At 34.6% G+C, this 18,053-nt stretch overlaps 1 protein-coding gene across 1 annotated transcript in view; it reads right to left on the reverse strand.

The window, feature by feature from the left end:
• Window positions 1-1,440: 1,440 nt before the first annotated feature.
• Window positions 1,441-18,053, reverse strand: part of LOC112969586 (TBC1 domain family member 22A) — a 174,283-nt gene continuing 157,670 nt past the window's right edge. Inside the window, exon 11 of the mRNA XM_026073024.1 lies at window positions 1,441-4,766. Coding sequence (XP_025928809.1) covers window positions 4,638-4,766 — 129 coding nt within the window. The 3' untranslated portion in view covers window positions 1,441-4,637. The remainder of the gene's footprint in view (window positions 4,767-18,053) is intronic.

The raw sequence follows: 18,053 nt of genomic DNA on the forward strand, positions 1-18,053 counted from the left end.
GTACATACAAAAGCTTTTGAAGCATTAGAAGGTTCTTTGACACAGTGCCATAGCAATTTAATTATTTATTGCAGTGCTGCCTCAACTACACTTAGCTTAAGGAATCATATGGGATGCAAGATCTTAGTTTTAACTTACAAAAATGCTAGCAATCTGGAATTAAATTGTTGAGGGACTTTACTCTCCATCATACACTGACTAGAAGCACTTGAGTTGAAGTTCTTTCACATATATGAGTAGAAGCTGATGGCAGGGCATTCTCTGTGAGCAACTGTTGGACTGGGAGCTTTTCTACCTCCTCTCTACTTTTCCCATCTCCAAAGAATTTAGAGGGATTATTGCTCCAGGCATCCTACAAAGCTTCCCCCCCCCCCCCTTGTTTTCAAGGAGGAAATGATCTGAAGTGTGGGTCAGATTTCTGGAAAGTCCTTTCTGTTACACTTCATATTTAAATCTCTGGGATACTTGCCCAGAATATGAGAGATATCCAGAACTACTATACTTTTATATGTGCAAATGAATAAACAAATAGCTATGTCTCCCAACACATCCCTTGTGAAACCCTCAGGACCTTTAGTCCATCCTCCTTGATTTCTGCAGCTTTTCAAAAGTCATTTGAAATCTCTTTCTTTGTTGATTTTCTGCAGGATCTGCAGATGGAGAAACACAAATTCCATTCAGGGTGAGAAACCAGCATGATTACAATTTGTTGTCACTCAGGCATGTAATAAAAAGATTGCCCTTGGCATTCTTTTATCGTCTTTCCCCCTGAAAGACGTGCGTATTGTTTAACAGTTCGGCTTTTGAAGTACTAAGAGAAGTTATTAATTTTGCTTTCCATATAAAGAAGCTTGTTATATTCTTTCACCAACCCCATCTTAATTATTGGAACTCTCCCTCCAGCTTCCTTGACGTAAGGAACTTGATCCTCTCCGTACACGTAAAGCATCATTCCTTGCTTGCTGATCTGCTTAAATCATTCTCCAGTTTCCAGACCTTAGCAAGCCTTTCACTGCCTTTTACTGTTTCCCCATATTGAGCTGAAGTTTCTTCTCCTCACCTCCCAAGTCTACAAAGCTCTGGACTTCCTCATTTGTTTGCTTTTCCCGTATTTCATACACTCCCCCAGTTTAATTCTGCTGTTTTGTCAAATTTATCCTCGCTCCCTTTCCATGGAAAATGCTCAGTACCTTGTAGGTATATGGTGTGTGCAGAGACATACGTTTCTAAATTGTCTGCCTTACTAACTTGCAAAAGCTACAAGATACAAGGGCAGAGAGTTGCAGAAATTTAACTGAGAACAGAGCTTTTCCCACTGCGTTTGCTCTTGTGATATAGGGTATGAAGACCGTAAGAAAAATAAGCACACCTAAAACACACTTGGATGTAGCATGGAATGTGTTTGATGAAAACAATAAAAAAGCTTTTCCACTCTATATAGCACTTCATAAATATGCATTTATTTCCTCGTCTTTCATCACTTTTACAGTTTTAGCCAGTGTCTCAGTGTTAATATTTGTCAGAAGCATACAACTGAACTTTGCATACTTTTATTCTACAGTTCTGAAGTTAAAAACAAATTCATGGGCCTTTCTATATGGAACCGAGCCAAAAAATAAGGTAACTAATTCCTTGTAATGAATTACAGACTTACATAAGATTTCAAACTTACATTTCTATCCTATCCCATGTATTGTATTTACATATTTGACTATTTACATTTTTCAAACACTGTAGTCATAAATCTGTTTATATTGTACATTGTTATTTTAATTTTTATTACAGAAATTCTTCAACACACATTTGAGACACTATAACTTTCAATATTTCACATCAGTTCTGTGAAGTTACTGGCTGGATTCACTAGTGATGTGTCAAGATGCCTCCTTCATAAGAAAATACATTTTACAAAGGAATTTTATAATACTCAGAATCTTGAATTTTGACAAAATAAGTGCATGGGATGTAATAATGATAGAGTTATATCCTTTTCTCTGTAATATTTTGCTTGGAATAACATTTTACCTGAGATGTAAAATTGTTAAAGTATAAGATTTTTTTTAATAAAATGAAATGATTTTATGTAAATTTTTAAAGTATCGAAAATTTGAAATTTTACATAAATGTTGGCCTTCTATTTACTGAAAACTATTTCTATTTGTATAGATATATAAATATCATTTATATACCTATATCATATTTTCCAGAGAATTATCTCTCTATATATTAATAAACATTGTTATTATATTAGGAAATGTCCCACTATCCTTAAAAAGCAATGTGCTCAAGTACAATATTCAACTTCTGACACAGACACAGTAGTAAATGTGACCTCTTTTGGTAACATGGTAATACTTTCTTTCAAGAGAAGTAAGAGGTACCTGTTGAATCTGGAAGACATGGCAGTCAACTTAAGTCGACCGGGTGAAGGAAACTTTATGTATCCAGTCTCATAAATGTTATGCAGAAGCATCTGACACAGCAGATGACTCTGGGTCAACTTTTTATGTTACATGTAACTACCTAAATAACATCTTAATAAAAAAAAATTACAGAAAACCCTTACAACATTGTACATTTAATGCTATGTGTCTTCTCTCTAGTCACAATAATACGCATTTCTGTTAACAAATGATTGAAGATACTATGTTTAACTAAAGCAAATGGTCATAAGTTTCAGGTTTCTTTTATTCTGTTATTGGTAGATACTCCGTTAGGCACAATATGACATTCTTTGTAAACATAAAGATAAATCTTGATACATTAGACCATAAATTGAAGTTACAGAAAAGAGTACACTGACATTTAAGAAACACAGAGCCACTACACACTGTAGGCACAAATGCAATAATCTAGGAGGCCTGAACTTTTATACACTGGAACTAAGGACTCCAGCTGACTTCAGCAGAACAGAAACACATCCTAGTCACCAAACCCTCCTGCTTCTGAATTAGGTTGGTATTTTTCAGCCTACTAATGATTTTATATCATTTTAAAATACAGATCTCATATAATCACATGTTGGTAAAAATGTATTCTATTTACCCTGAAACACCTAAGTAACTTATTAAAAATTTGGTGTCAAGAACTTAGGCCCCTAAAACAAGTAATGTAACTAACATATCTAGAAAGCTCTTTTAAAAAAATACATAGATACATATTTTGTAAGGACTTGAAAATAATCTTCCAATAACATATCATAAGAGAAAACCTCTTGAAGATCTTTTATTTCCCAAACTTAAAAGTGCACTACACTTTTGGTGCAACACTGTGCAACTCTAGAACTGAAATGAAGAATAACAGTTCTGAGCTCCCAGTATACTGCCTATTGCAACTCTCACCCTTAATAACCTCCATATAGGGTAGGCACAAATTAACATGAGTTTATTTACATCCAATAGAGCAACATCAGAATCCGTATCTGAAAAGATTTCCTGCAAATAAATAGTGCACTTAAATTATGTAAGTTTTAAGAAATTATTCAGAATCCCATGATTATTGAAGAAACACTAATTTTACTCTGTAAAGTCACAGAGGATTTTTATTCTGCTAATGACACAAATGATCTGAGTATATAGTTGCTGTTATTGTTATTAGGAACTACCTTCTTTTTTCCTCTGAATAATATGAGAAAAAGCTATTAAACAAATTATGAAACAAATAAGCTTAAGACAGATGTATTAATTTTCCTTTTCTAAAATGCTAGAAATAGAGAATAAGGCAACAACTGAGATCAAAATGCATCCTGCTTTGTAAACCAAACTTCTTAATATAAGTCTCTTAAAAGTGAACTTTCATACTGAAAAATTGAAAAGCCTTTAAGAAAAGGCTTTAGTTATTTTAACAAGACCTCATCCTTTATTTCATTCAATATTAAAAAAAAAAAAAAACTAACTCCAAAATATATACAGAGGGATTTATTTTTGCATTAGAAATGAATCTTAAGCTTTAAGTAACTCCTTTGTATGGCAACAAAGCTTCTGAGGCACCCTACAAGACTTAGTAATGTTTGGAAAATGTTCTAATTTTGTCACCAATTCTCATTGCAACCTTCTATTTTCTTATACTATAGAAGTATTCTATTTTCATTCCATAGAAAAAGAAAAGATGGCATGAGAATATAAATGTCTTCTGAGACATAACAAGTCTCAAAACACAGGCCTTACTATCTCAAATGGTCTTCATGACTGAGAAATTCCTTTTTTCCACTCCGAATAAATAATTCTTTATCACTAGCCAATACTGGCTGATAAAGTTATTACAGATGACACCAAAATAATCATATAATCATTCTGTAAGAAATGTTAAGTCTCAAGTACATATAACAATTGCTAGACAGAAATTACAGACAGTAATTGTCTTAATTACAGAAGGGGAAAAAAGAAGAAATTATGTAGTAGACAACTGAAATCTTTTTTTACGTTGAGCAAGAAAGTTCACTTTTAAGTTCATTCAATGTTTGATATCCTGCTGTGTCCATTTCTTTGGTATCCTGTTCTCATTTTGTAAATTTTAACAGAACTTTAATGGTCATCTTAATTCAAATGAAAGAAGAATGAACTGAAAGCACAACCAGAATAACTGATACCATAATACTGCAGAACATGTTGGTCTTAACAATTTCTGGTTCTTTATATTCATTTCTTGTAATGATTGGGGGCATCCGCAAATGCAAACTTTAGTCTGTAGGCCTCTGCCAGGAGTACACTAATTTCTTCATTTCCCCAGTGTATTGTGGGCAAATTCTGTAAAAATATCAGCAATTCCTAGTTGGAGAGAAAACAAAGAAAAGAAAAATGTATTTTTTTTCAAATATCAGTGTAACATCAAAGTAATACACCATAAGCAATCACTCATGTAGTACCTCAGTATCCCAAAGAGATCTGAGATCCCATTAGGTTAAGTGATTTTCCTATAACTTTTACAGAAGCACTTGCTATTAAAGTTCAGAAACCAGCTATTAGTTGTACCTGAACTACAGTTACTTTCTAGTGCCCAGAAAAATTTAAAAAGTGGGTGAATTCACTTGTTTGGTACATATTAGGAGTGAAAGAAAGCTACACTGCCCAAGTGAGAAGCGGGTACATTCTATTTACCTGCATTTGTGCTTGTGTGATTATTGCCCTACAGGTGCCTCTGATCATGGATGGATACTCCTTCTCTACGGCAGTCAGACACACATGTCCTCACATGTGACACACACCACCACATCACAGAACCACACACATATCAGACTTCTTTTAAAAGGAAAATAGGGTTACCACACTCATTTTATAACTGGCAATTGAGATACTCATGAGTACCGAGTCATGCGGAACTATGCCAGAAATTGAATTCTGGGCTCTGTAAATCCAATTCATCGCTTTGACACAGGACCACTCTTCTTCTAGCTTTGTCATGATTGACTTCCTATCCCAACCACGGTCTTCAAGTTTTCACATACCTATTGTTTTGTGTGTAGTTCTTTTAAAATCCCACATCTATCTTCCATGTTTAAGATCTTTAACCTACTTTCAGTTTGTAAAATCTAAAACTCAGATTACTTCAATATTCCTATGCTAGCTATGAACATGAGGTATATCAAGCCTACATCTTTTTTTAAAGAAGTTGTAAAATACTCATTTTAATTCCTTATATGTTTCTATAACCTCTTTATCAGATGGGTGATAAGCAGAGAGCTACAGATAAATAAAGTTGCTAACTACACTGCATGCCAATATCAAAATCTAGTATTAAGTAACCCAGGTTAGACCACTGCTTGAATGGAAGTGTTACAATTTTTTTCTCTAATTAGTCTTTTCACATGCAAACATGAAGATCTGACTTTCTGGTGCTGCTGCTTCCTAGGTATGCCACGTATATAGTACAGCAAATAACCATTAGTTATTAGCAGTTCAATTAGTTCTGTTTATTTCAACATTAATTAGGTAGCAATACAGGTTAAATTTCATTACTAAAAGCAATTGCAGATGATAATTTGAACTTTAAAAAGGTGCTAAAATGTGAACGCCTGCTTTCATAGGGTGTACGTTTTATTGTAGCAATATGGTATCAGCAGATATACAAAATGCCCAGATTACCAAAACTTGAGGACTTTATAGATCTATGTTCAACTGTGATGCACAGGACCAAGTCCCACTGATTCCACTTTAAAAGATCCTTTGAAAGGTTTGCTTGAAAAATGTTTACTTCCTATCCCATCATTAAATGATCAAAAGGACATTGTAACTATCTTCTTTTGTTTTAGTTTATCCAAAATATTGTTGTCCTCCAGAGTAGGGAGTTATACAATTGGATACATGCTCAAAATCATGATCGCTCACTAAGTCTGAGATTTTTCCAGTGACAAAAATTTCCCAATCACTTTAGATACTTTCATCTTCCCTGATAGTCTCTGGAGGAGTCTCTGACATTGGTGAAAAGATAAGCTGCTTTTCTATTTATATGTGAAAATATATAAAATAAATTATGAATTCAAATAGCTGCAGTCAATTCCCATCTCAATTCCCAGTCCTGGTTTCCCTCTCTTCAGGTTTCTTGTCCCAAAATATTTTCCTACAGATCAATTTTTCTTCCCTCGTGTATTAGGTTTAGGCAAAATTTGTTTCCAAGCTGCCTAAGCCCAGGGACAGAGGTAGTGAAGAGCTCACAGGGACAGGCCCCGTGTGCTCGGTTCTGATGCCTGGACCAAAATCCACCATAACTTGCAGCAGCACAAAGCTGCCAGTCCTCATCTGCAGGGTAAAACATGCCACTTTTGAATGGAGTCTTGAAAGATTAACTACTAGAAATTCTCTCCTGAGTTCACGCAACTGACAATTTAATAAAGTTTGTAATAGAACAAATTTGGAAAGTTTAATTTTTTAAAATAAAAGGTCACCCCAAAAGCCCATAAACCCTCAAACATGACACAAAAGCCACCTTAAGCGAAACATCAAGTTCATGCTTCAAACTTTCCAAAGAAAAGATCACCCAGAGATTCCTTGCCTCATGCTTTTAACTTTTTTGGCAAAAACCTTCCTTAAAATTTAAGCTCTGGCAAAACAGCAAAAGGGAAATTTTTGGATCAGTATCATCACAGCAAACTGAATATGGAATTTTATGATAGGATTTATAAGACAATCTTAGAAACACGTGCAACTGTTAAGCCTGCTTGTACGTTTTACATGCGCTATCTTTGTAGAAAAAAATGCAGAAAGATTTGTGAGCATATGCATATATACTTCTGTATATTTCTGGATGAATACTCATATGCTTGTTAAGATTTATTCTGAACAGCAGGAATGAATAAGCAGGAATCTAATTAAAAACACAACTATTATCCTGTTATAAATCAGAATTCTGCGATATCACGTATAACTACACGAATTCTTCTCACTCTTAAGGACCTGATTTTCCTTGTCTTGTCTCCGGTCCCCCCATTTGCACCTGTTTTGGTGGAAGACAGCTGTAGGAGCACTTAATAAGGATCCTGTGATTTCAGGAAACAGCAACGGAGAGGAACATGGAATTTTTTTTTTTTTTTTTTTTGTGAGATGCAATTATTTTGGCTTCATCTATTTCATGGTATTACTATACTGAACCTTGTAAGATGTATACTGAACCTTGTAAGATGAAGCAAGGAAGGATAGAAGTCAAGCAGTACTTCTATTTAATCATGAATAATAATTAGCAATACAACAGTTAGCATCAAAATATCTCTACTACTTGAGAGAGCATATTTTTAATGAAGTTTTAAACAACTGCCAAATTCCCCCCCCCCTTTTTTTTCATTTCTATCTGCTTATTTGACAGTTATGTTGATAACTGTAATTAATAAATTAGCAGTGTGGAATAGGAAGGTTGTGTAAAGGGACAATAAATGCCTACCTCTATCAAAGTGTGTGGTTGTTGTTTTTTTTTTTAATGAAGTAACTTGCTATCAGTTCTACAACACAGTAGCTAAATTCAGTTAGTACTAACATAGTTCTGTGAAATTAGCAGTTTTAATGTTTAGAGTGCCTAGACTTTGCTTGGCCAGACTTCTGGTGCAAACTGGTACAGCTGATTTGTATGACTTGAGCAGTGTTTGGTTTTCTTCTGGGCTCTTGTTCAAATAAATGTAGACCTAACCACTGCTCCAGCCACTGGAGGACTGAGAGCTTTCTACCAGATCTCAGCACTTGTACTTTGTAGAGCATCACCTCATTAGCTGTTGCAACACCTACCGGTATAAAAGGTACTATTAATCTGCTCAACAGCTACTGAATTAGAGCTAAACTACTGCAGAATGAGATTACAATGCAAGGGTCTACTTTGGTCATGTATTTGTCCATTACGCCAACTTGTTTCTATGGCAATTGTACATGTTTTTGAAGCTAGAAAATGTTGCTACAGACTCCTGAAACACAGCAGATTCTTATAGATAAATGACTTCTGCTTATACATTCAAGTTTTGAAGGCAAGGTGATCATACTGGTTATGCCTATCAGAAAATGATTACCATACTATAGTTTAATATCTTAAAACCTTCTTCATAGCAGTCACTTTTACAAACATCTGACTGCTCAAAAAAATTAAACTATTATAACCAGTCGTCCATATTTATTCTATTATATTTACCTTTCAAAGCACCGAAGGTGCATTATCTTACAAATCAACAGACCACATTTTCTAAAATAAATTGACAGCTTATGGGTTGTTTGAAATGACCTATGGAGAACCAGACAAAATAGATGATTTTCCTTCCAGGACACAAAGTGCAATAGAGGAAGAAATCAGGTATTCCACGCTTAAGGCTGGAAAACTCAAACTATTAGACCTTGCTTTTTGTGGCATTTGAAGAACATTACCTCACAGAAGTTCATCTTTAATATTTGCAACTATATGAAATTTAACAAGCAGCTCAAATAGAAAATAGGACTTTTGATAAGAATTAATTTAATACCTCTATGATTACTTCCAAACTTATTCATAATTTTTTATCAGAATTGGATCTATAAATAAATAGCAGAGTAATTCATCAAGTGTCCAATTCCGTTCTCATTGAAATGGGCATTTTGCCCACTGTTATCAAGGGAAAAGGACGATGCCTTAACTGTGCAACAAAATAAGATTGGTACTGACTAGTGAATATGCATTATAAATCCAAGTGAAGTAACAGGCCAGCACCAAGACACATTGCTTGAGTGATTTACTAAAGATGAAGCTTATCTTCCTGTGATCTATTACTTTACAGAGCTTCAAAACTGGTTCAGAGAGAAATTAATCTTACAGCTTGATAAAAATAGAAAGTAGAACTGGAAAAAACCTTCCTAAATAAAATTTTGTTTTCTTAACTGTTGAACATAGTACTGCTGCATTTACTGTCTGAACATGCAGCAGTCTTAGAAACAAAACAAAAAACCCCCCAAACCTGAGTCTTTTGATTGGAAGAAACATAACAAAAATACGCTAATCAATATTTACAAGAGCACATGACAAGTCACTCTAAAACTGTTCAATTTAATATTTTACATTTATGATAGAGCACAGGTGACTACATGAACAGTGACTAAAGAGTATTAATTTATTTTTGATTATTATTGCCAGTTTTTCCACCAACAGATAAAGTAGGAACCACTAGAATCCATGTGTAAATAAGGTATCCTTGCTAACTGTTCCTTTTCCTATCCACATACAGAAATAAAATATATGAGGCTATCTTTGGAGTATGATGAATCATGCACTTGAACTGAGAAACATTCATTGGTAATATACTGTTTAATATATTTTAGAACAAGAAAAGTTTAAAAAGCAGTATTTTAAAAATGTTCCTGCAAGATTACTATTTTCTGCTTAATTTAAATGATATTGTGATGCCACCTGGCCGGGGAATCGGTCAAATACTTCCTTGTTTCACTGGAATGATTCACCAAACACCAAGGCTAAAAAAAGTATCTTGATGTTCTTTATACATTTCATACAGTTAGCGCAAATCATATCGCGTATTTTAGTGGCCTGATTGATTCCATTTTTCATAAGAAGAATCTGATAAGCATACAGAACAAATACCACTCCCCCCCTTTTTTTTAAATGAGAACAATTCCACTGTTCTACTCACACATCTGTTTCCATTGATCCTTACTAGTAGAGCCCATTATGTTGCAGAAATTCAGCACATCTGGAAAAATTAACTGTTAAAGGGGCAATGTTTAAATACAGCCAGTAGGGGCCTAAAACACAAGAAACTACCCTATCTTCTTAGGAGATGATGTCAGAAAAAATGATGGACCTATTACTTCATTTCACAGTTTAAAAATAAAATACTTAAAGTTCACATGTAAGTGTTTATTCTTTTAAGTATCTTTCTATTAAATAACAACAGTTGTCATTCTTTTCAAAGCACTTCAAACAATCTGGGGATTTAGTTTTATAGATTGTAGCATGAAGCTGGCTTTTAAAAAAATTATAACCTCTAGCTTTCACCATCTATCATTTTCATATATTTCATAATATTGTATGTTAAAAAGATTCTAAAGTAATTTAAATCTCCTTTACAGCTACCAAAATTTAGTCATAATTTTGTGGTGATATACTGTTAAAGAAAAGGTCAATATTTACACCTGTGAAATGATACAGGACAACCAATATCAACATAAGGCTTTTCAACTGCATGACTTCCATGTATTTGCTCTCCAGCAGTGTCTAGGAGATTATTCTTTAATGATCTTAACTTTCATAGGACTGAGCTATTAGAATGACCATCTCTCATAACTTACACCCAGGTGAACTGGCAACCTCGAGAGCCAAAAACATGAGCTAATGGACTGAGGTTCAGGTGACCTGGGTCATCTGAAAGGCCCTTGATGGAGAACTGTAGCATGTACTTGGTGGTGGGTGACATCTGCAGCCTCTGTTTCATTACATATGTAACATTCACAAATAATAATGAACCACAAGAGTTCACTGAAAATACTAGTTATAATATAACTTAGCAAAATCACAACAATAATTTTGACAATAATGTCACCCAGCCTTCACAAAGAGCTTTTGAAATGTAAGACATTTTGGAAAGTTGATCAGTATTCTTACTTCACTCCCATATAAAACTAAGGACAGCATGAAGTATCTTGCCCAAGGGCAGTCAGTACATCATTAGCAGAGCTGTGGTTTCGAAAATCCCAGTCCAATGTTTGTTTATGCTTTGGCTGCATCTACAACAGATCCAGAGTAGTCTGAATTACAGCCTTTGTATTTTGTGAATTGAGTATTCTAGCTTCACTGCACTCTTACTGTGCTAAATATCCATATTCATGTCCTGCACTAAGGGTTATCTGCATGAACTAGCCTGCCAGCACCAATTCAGTTCAATCTATATGTAGCGTTGCTTTCTCATGATACAGTGTAAAAAGAGAAATAGACCCATTTCCAGCCTCACTTCCTCCTTGCCATTTAGGCAGTGACAGGCTTCTTCCTCACTGGGGAATAATGATAGATATTTGAAGTATATACAAGCAACAACAGTTATTTCCTGACCTGTGGAATAACTTTGTTATATTATATATATATATGTACATGTTTTTGTAAAGTATGCTAAAGCACTTATTAGCAGCTATATAGTGCCATAAATGCACATTTTAAAATGACATTTTCCTTAGGTAAGTATTCAAGAACTATCCTAATCTCCAAGTAATCGAGAAAAGACAGTAGTAGACTTGCTAAAAATACTGTGATACAGAAGTATGAAAATTAGAAGTACGAAAATTAGAAGTACAAGGTCTACATTTTAGGCAACATGGTAATACTACAAGATCTGAGAGTAATACTTCCTTCTAAGCAATGGTTGGTGTCAGATGTAAAATTATTCTTGAAAAGAAAATATTTCATGCAAGATCCAATATCTAAAAGAAAACACCAGACTACCAGATAACGTATCCCGAAAATAAGATATTTCCAAAGCCCTTATTCTTGGACTTCCTTGGTTTCCATCAAAATCAAAATGGTCAAGGTCTGTTCCTTGTAATCCCCATACAGTTCAATGCCCATCATATTTTAATCAGTATAGTTTTGCATAAGATTTGGCAATAATACTGTTTATTTGGTAATATCTATAGTTATTACACTACTAATCTTCTCTCCCTATCACTGATCCCATATGTCAATTCTGAAGGAAGGTACACCAAGAACAACTACAAAACAAATAACAGATTGATATTTAATAACAAGTAAAAAAGGCATTCTAATGAGTACAAGACATAAAGCACTCTGCTGTGATAATCAAAACAATTTGCTTTATATATTTGAAAATTCAGTTCAGACTTTTTGTCTGTGTGAATTATTGACAAAGTTCAATTGCAGTTTTTTACAAAATGAAGAAGCATTCAGAACGGAATGCAAAGAACAGAACACAAGACCAATAATAGAACAGTGTTTGCATTTCTAGCTAATACAGAAATGACAATAACTAAAGTTAAAATCAAACTTGAACACATTGAGGAAATTAAGAGAGTTAGGTTTTTAATGTCTAAACTGAGAACTGGTGTATTAATTTTATAAAAAAGGGTAGTCCTAAAATATAGCATTTTTCTACAAGAATTGTTAATCCTTCCTGCTGCTAGCTGCAATGTATTTATGGTCTGAATACTTCTGGTCTACAAGAGCTCTATTTTGTACCAGTAGGCAGAACCTGCAATCTTACAGTATTTTATGATCATGAACTTTGCAGTATTATAGTTTAGGACTGCAAATAACTAAATGAAAGGTAAGTTAACTTTATATATAATCTTTGATTATTTAACAAAGAATTTGTAATAGCTCTGTTTTGAGCAAGAGCTGCATCTGTTACACATTACACACACATATAAGGTATATTACAGAACACCACAAAATTTATACTGGCAATTTGATTAAACTGCTTCTTTATGAGAATTATTTGCACCTTCAAAAGTTGTGCTTGAACTTTTAGAACATACCATTTACTTTTAAAGAGCTAATAAGTGAAATAATACTAAATTTAGAAAAAATATGGAGACAAACTAAGGAAGAAACTAATTATTGCCAGAAACACTACCAATTTGTCTTATTAAATAACAGAAAACAGAAAGAAACATATGCATACATGCATACATTCAAACTTTTAAAATGCTATTATGATTTTATGGGGAATTGTATAATGTGATGCCAGAGATAGCCAGGACTGGACTTAATGATTCAAAAAAAATTTTCCAACCATGTTTAATCATTATATAGACAAAAGAAATAATATAGGAATGATTTAATTCCCATTTCCCTCATAAAAGTCTTTTTCACTTACTCATATTTGAGATTGTGAAGAGCAAAAGGAAAAGGTGCCATGGATGGCCAGTATCAAGTGGGCATCCCTGAAAGACAGTCCCTCCCCTGGGCTGGACAGCAAAGGAGAAAGACAGAAGTGCCAGAGCTATTGCCCGGCTGAGACCCCGTAGCTGCTGCAGCTGCCAGGTTGGTGATGTGCCGTGCAATGCTGACCTTTAATCATCTTCCCTGATACTCATGATGAAGCATACCCACTGCTCTGGGACTCTGCTACGCTCAGCCCAACTCCTCCTCCTTCCACCTGCTATCAAAGGAGTGACAAATGCATTGACTGGTAACAGGCAAGTCCAAATCTCAGTGCACACTGCAGAGCAGAGCTGACCTTGTTTAGTTGCCTTAGAGCTACATTTCCTTTCTCTCTGCCCCTTGCTGTTGACATATAACACACCAAATAAGTAGAGCTCTAGCTCTGCCACGAGCTCTCTCTTCTTTCTTGAGTAGCGTTTTTCTTTTTTCAATACAGTCAGCAATATTCCCTGGGCTCTTGCCACTTCTTATTTCTCCAGCTGTCCTAACCTACTATGCTGAGTTGCATATAATGAGCTATATTTCTGGACTGCTGTGAATCTTATTAATTACCTACATCTTGGAGTCAGGGAAGACATTTCTTTCCTATTGGGCACAGCTGGAGTTGAGAAAACTAAGATTTAGGAATCTAATATTAAAGAGAGAGTAGGAAAAGGTAATTTACTGCAGTTTAAGAATCACTTGCTGCAGATAAAGGTTAAGAGGCCTAACTGGAGCTGGATTCCCCTGCGGTAGAGCAGATCGTTTGTGTTGCTTCCCGAGTGCGGAAAGCTGCGTGACACAGGGTGTGTGCAGAGTTGGTAGTGCTAGCTGAGATAACACAAAACCGTCTGGTTTGGTTTGTGGAAGCAATATTACCTTCCTTGTTCACACAATTCCCAAAATTGGAGGTGAACTTAAACTTTGATAAGAAGATGGGGAAACACTGGTTTATCTGTGTTATATAGTAGAAGAATTAAGCCTGCACTGGACACAGTTAAATGCCTAAGCTGGAGTGAAGATGTTTTGCCTGTATCTAATGTCAGCCTTGAAAGGTCGCAATTTGCTCCTGAAAATCAACCACACGGTCTTTCAGCTCAGCTGCATGCTCTAAGCAAAACAATCTTGCTATTAAAAATAATAAATATATGTTTATGCTTAAATATATGTTCATAGTATACACAATCTAAATGGAGCTCTTCTACCAGTCCTGAAATACTTCAACAACAGAGTAAATTTGAATGATTTAGGATATTTATATTTTTGACATGCCATAAGTCAGTGACACTTAAGAACTCCCATTCTGAATGTAAAAGTTCACATATTGTCCCACCACAGTTTGGGGGGGGGGGGAATCAATACTTTCTGAAATATTGAACATTTACCTTATTAAATTCAATGCCAAATTTGATTTGTTCTTGTACATTTCTTTATTGCTCTTTACCTAAACTATGCATCCAGAATTTCTTGAAAGGACTCTTAAATTTTCTTTTCAAAGAATTGCCTATTAAACCATCATTCTTATCTTTCTCAATTTTAACCTTTCTTTCATACACCACGACCTTTTAACCGATGGATCAAAGCATATAGAACTCAGAATGGTATGAAACTAACTATAGACAAAAAGATTATTCAATGCTCTAACTAGACCTGTTGGATCTTAAAATGGATACTTAAAAAAAAAAAAAAAATTCTAAACAGGCTAAAGGTCAATTTCTCCTGTAACCAGCTTACACCTAGCAACTCAACTGCATACTGATTCTCAAAAAATATATATATTTTTTATTCTTCAAGCACTTATTTTAGCCTTTAAGTGTCATCAGTTCTTCTATTCTTTCCTAGTCTGAACTAGGAATTGTGCTATTTAACCTGTTACTCATCTTTAAAATTACTGGTGATCCAAGATACATAGCCACAAACATCCCCAACTCACTGCTGAAATGCATTAGCTAATTCAGTCTTCTACAGCTGATTTCCTTGACAGTACTGTTATTAGTTTGAAAATCTTCTCAGGTTTTAGCAGAAATCCCTGCTAAAAATAGAGAAATAGCAATAGCTAGAGAAGGCTCAGCTGCCACATTCTGAAAGTGGTCAACAAGCAGGGCTGACAGCTCTCAAAAAGGTGAAAAATAGAAGATGACACTTCAGCTGAACAATCTCCTGTTAATCTTCTGATAATATATGGAAATATACTATTCTTATAATTAACTTCATATTTTTAAGAACTCTTCTTTAAAGAAGAAAGAACTTCACAGCAACGCATCGGAACATTCTGAGAATGAAAGCTTATGAAAAGTCGATTGTCTGATCATTTCCCTTTCATGTTTTTCTTTTCATGACTGCTGACAGATTCTTGGATTCAGCATATTAAAAACACTAAAACAGCAATTAAAGTCCTGTTTCATCCTGTATGGATGTCTTAGGTAAGTCATTAGCATCCTTAATTATTAATCATAAAATATGTGGTTTTAAAAAACTGTTAGAGAAGTTGTCCTTACATTAGCAGAAGAGAAGATTTACATCTTCTTTTATAAGGGTTTGCAGTTAACTTGATTCATATGAAAATATATACATTCATATGCTGCAAAAGTACGCTGAAGGATCGCATCTTATCTGATATAGTAGGTAGCCTTATGCTCTTCTTCTCAAATGAAAACAAAAACATAAGTAACCCCCCACTCCAAATCCTAAAACATAAAACATAAATCTGCACATTAGATCTTAAAAGAGTTACTATCTGCAAGGTCATACACGAGGTTAAGGACATGGACTCAAAGACAAAGCAAGCATTGCCACAGAAATTAAAGATGTTCAACTCCATAAACGAACATCTTATTTTTATAATAGCTTTTTATTCTGAATTGTCTCAAAATCCTTCAAAATTATATGCATGCAAAATAGAAGTTCAGCCACAGATACAGAATACTCAGTACTCAAGGAAGAAGAGGAAGTCATCTTATTCAAGCACTGATGTATATCCACACCTCGATCAGTCAATCAAACAAAAACAGTACTGGGTTTTTCCTTAATTTTTAACTACAATTTAAAAAAATCTCATATGAAACTTAAACATCCCTGGAAACGTCCAGGAAGATTTCACTGATTTCAAGTACACCACAACCAGCTCCAGCACAAAGCAAAATGGTCCTGAACCACTCTGATTAGACTTTATTGTTTTATGAAATATTGCTGGCATTTGGAGATGTGCATTTCTTACATACCAAAATATAAATTACAGCAAATGTTAAAAAGAGAAAGCCTAAGTTTATCACTTGTCAGTAGGCCCATGCAAAAAGCAGCACATCAAGGAAAACAGATGTAAATATCCAGAGTAGGCAAAGTCATGATCAGAAGTCTACCTACTAAAAAGAAAAAACAAAAACAAAAACAAATCCACCCAAGCACAAGACCTGCTGTACATATCAAGATGGCAACAATCACGGCAAATCTTTCTAATTCTGAAATGAATTGCCATGAGCAAGCTACTATATTCTATTGATTTTCCTATAGTCTAACAAGAAAAAAATATTTGTATAGCAGATTCAAACTGAAAATTTGCAATTTTGTCTCTCCATATAGCCCATATGCTAACCACTCTGTAAAATGACCTGAGTAAAATCTCATCTTCTTTTAAGCGAAAACATATGTTAAGGATTGCTGATGCAAAATTGCCTGTATATGCAACTTAACAAGTGTTTCACAATGCATAGTGGACACTTAAACTAGTATATTTTTAGAACTAATGCCCTAAGCAAATTCAAACAGACTATTGTCAGGATCCTGGGAACATAGGACTGAAACAGGCTATTTCCATCATGCTGTTCAATCACCCATACCACAGAAAGCCGTGTAATAGGTGTTCTGTTCTGAATAATAAATAAATTCCACACCTGTCATGGCAAAAAACACAAAACATTTGTATGGTTGCCACAAACTCAAGGGCATTAATAAAGACCAACAACTTATGGGTGGGGAGAGGAGAAGCAAACCACCTTCACGAAGATACCACAGCAAAAGCAAAGGACAGATCAAGAACATGCCGAAAGTCCTATGTCTTTACATTGGCAGGGAATCTGATAGCTGAAAATTTCCAAATAAACCTGGGAAGCCTCGCAAAAATCAATAACTAATCCAACAGTTCGCATCGAGAGTAAGCTTCCCTGATGAGCAAAGCATGCTGGCACAAGAGCACAAGATAGGGGCTCATCCAAACCGCATGGGTTCTCTCAATATACAAAAACAAACAAATAACAAACAAAAGCATCCTTTCTGTTTCTTGATACTTTAGAGAAAAATACATCAAAATGCTTTTCATTTGCAGCTGCTAGAACGAACACTGCATCACTGGAGAAAAATACCAGATCAGCCTCCACAGACAACCTGACTGAAGCATTAATTCAAATAACACAATTTAATTGTACAATATAAACTAAATAATAAAATTCATCCAAAATAGTATTAATACTATACAACAAACATGATTCACAATGCTGCTCAAGATGCCTTTCAGTCTCTGGGGACAAACAAGAAACCCAAACCCATTAATGCTACTATATCATACAATACCTCACATATATGTATCAAGCTTTGTCTTAAAATATTTACTGTCCTTTATCTCCTGATATTCTATGTGGAAGGTGCTCCCAAACTTCACTTTAGCTAATGTTTTATAAATTAAAGTGGAAGAATTTACATCCATTTGATCTTGCACCAAAATTACATTATAACTTAAA

The sequence above is a fragment of the Apteryx rowi genome, unplaced genomic scaffold (assembly GCF_003343035.1).
Source record: "Apteryx rowi isolate R43461 unplaced genomic scaffold, aptRow1 scaffold_357, whole genome shotgun sequence".
Classification (NCBI taxonomy): Eukaryota; Metazoa; Chordata; class Aves; order Apterygiformes; family Apterygidae; genus Apteryx; species Apteryx rowi.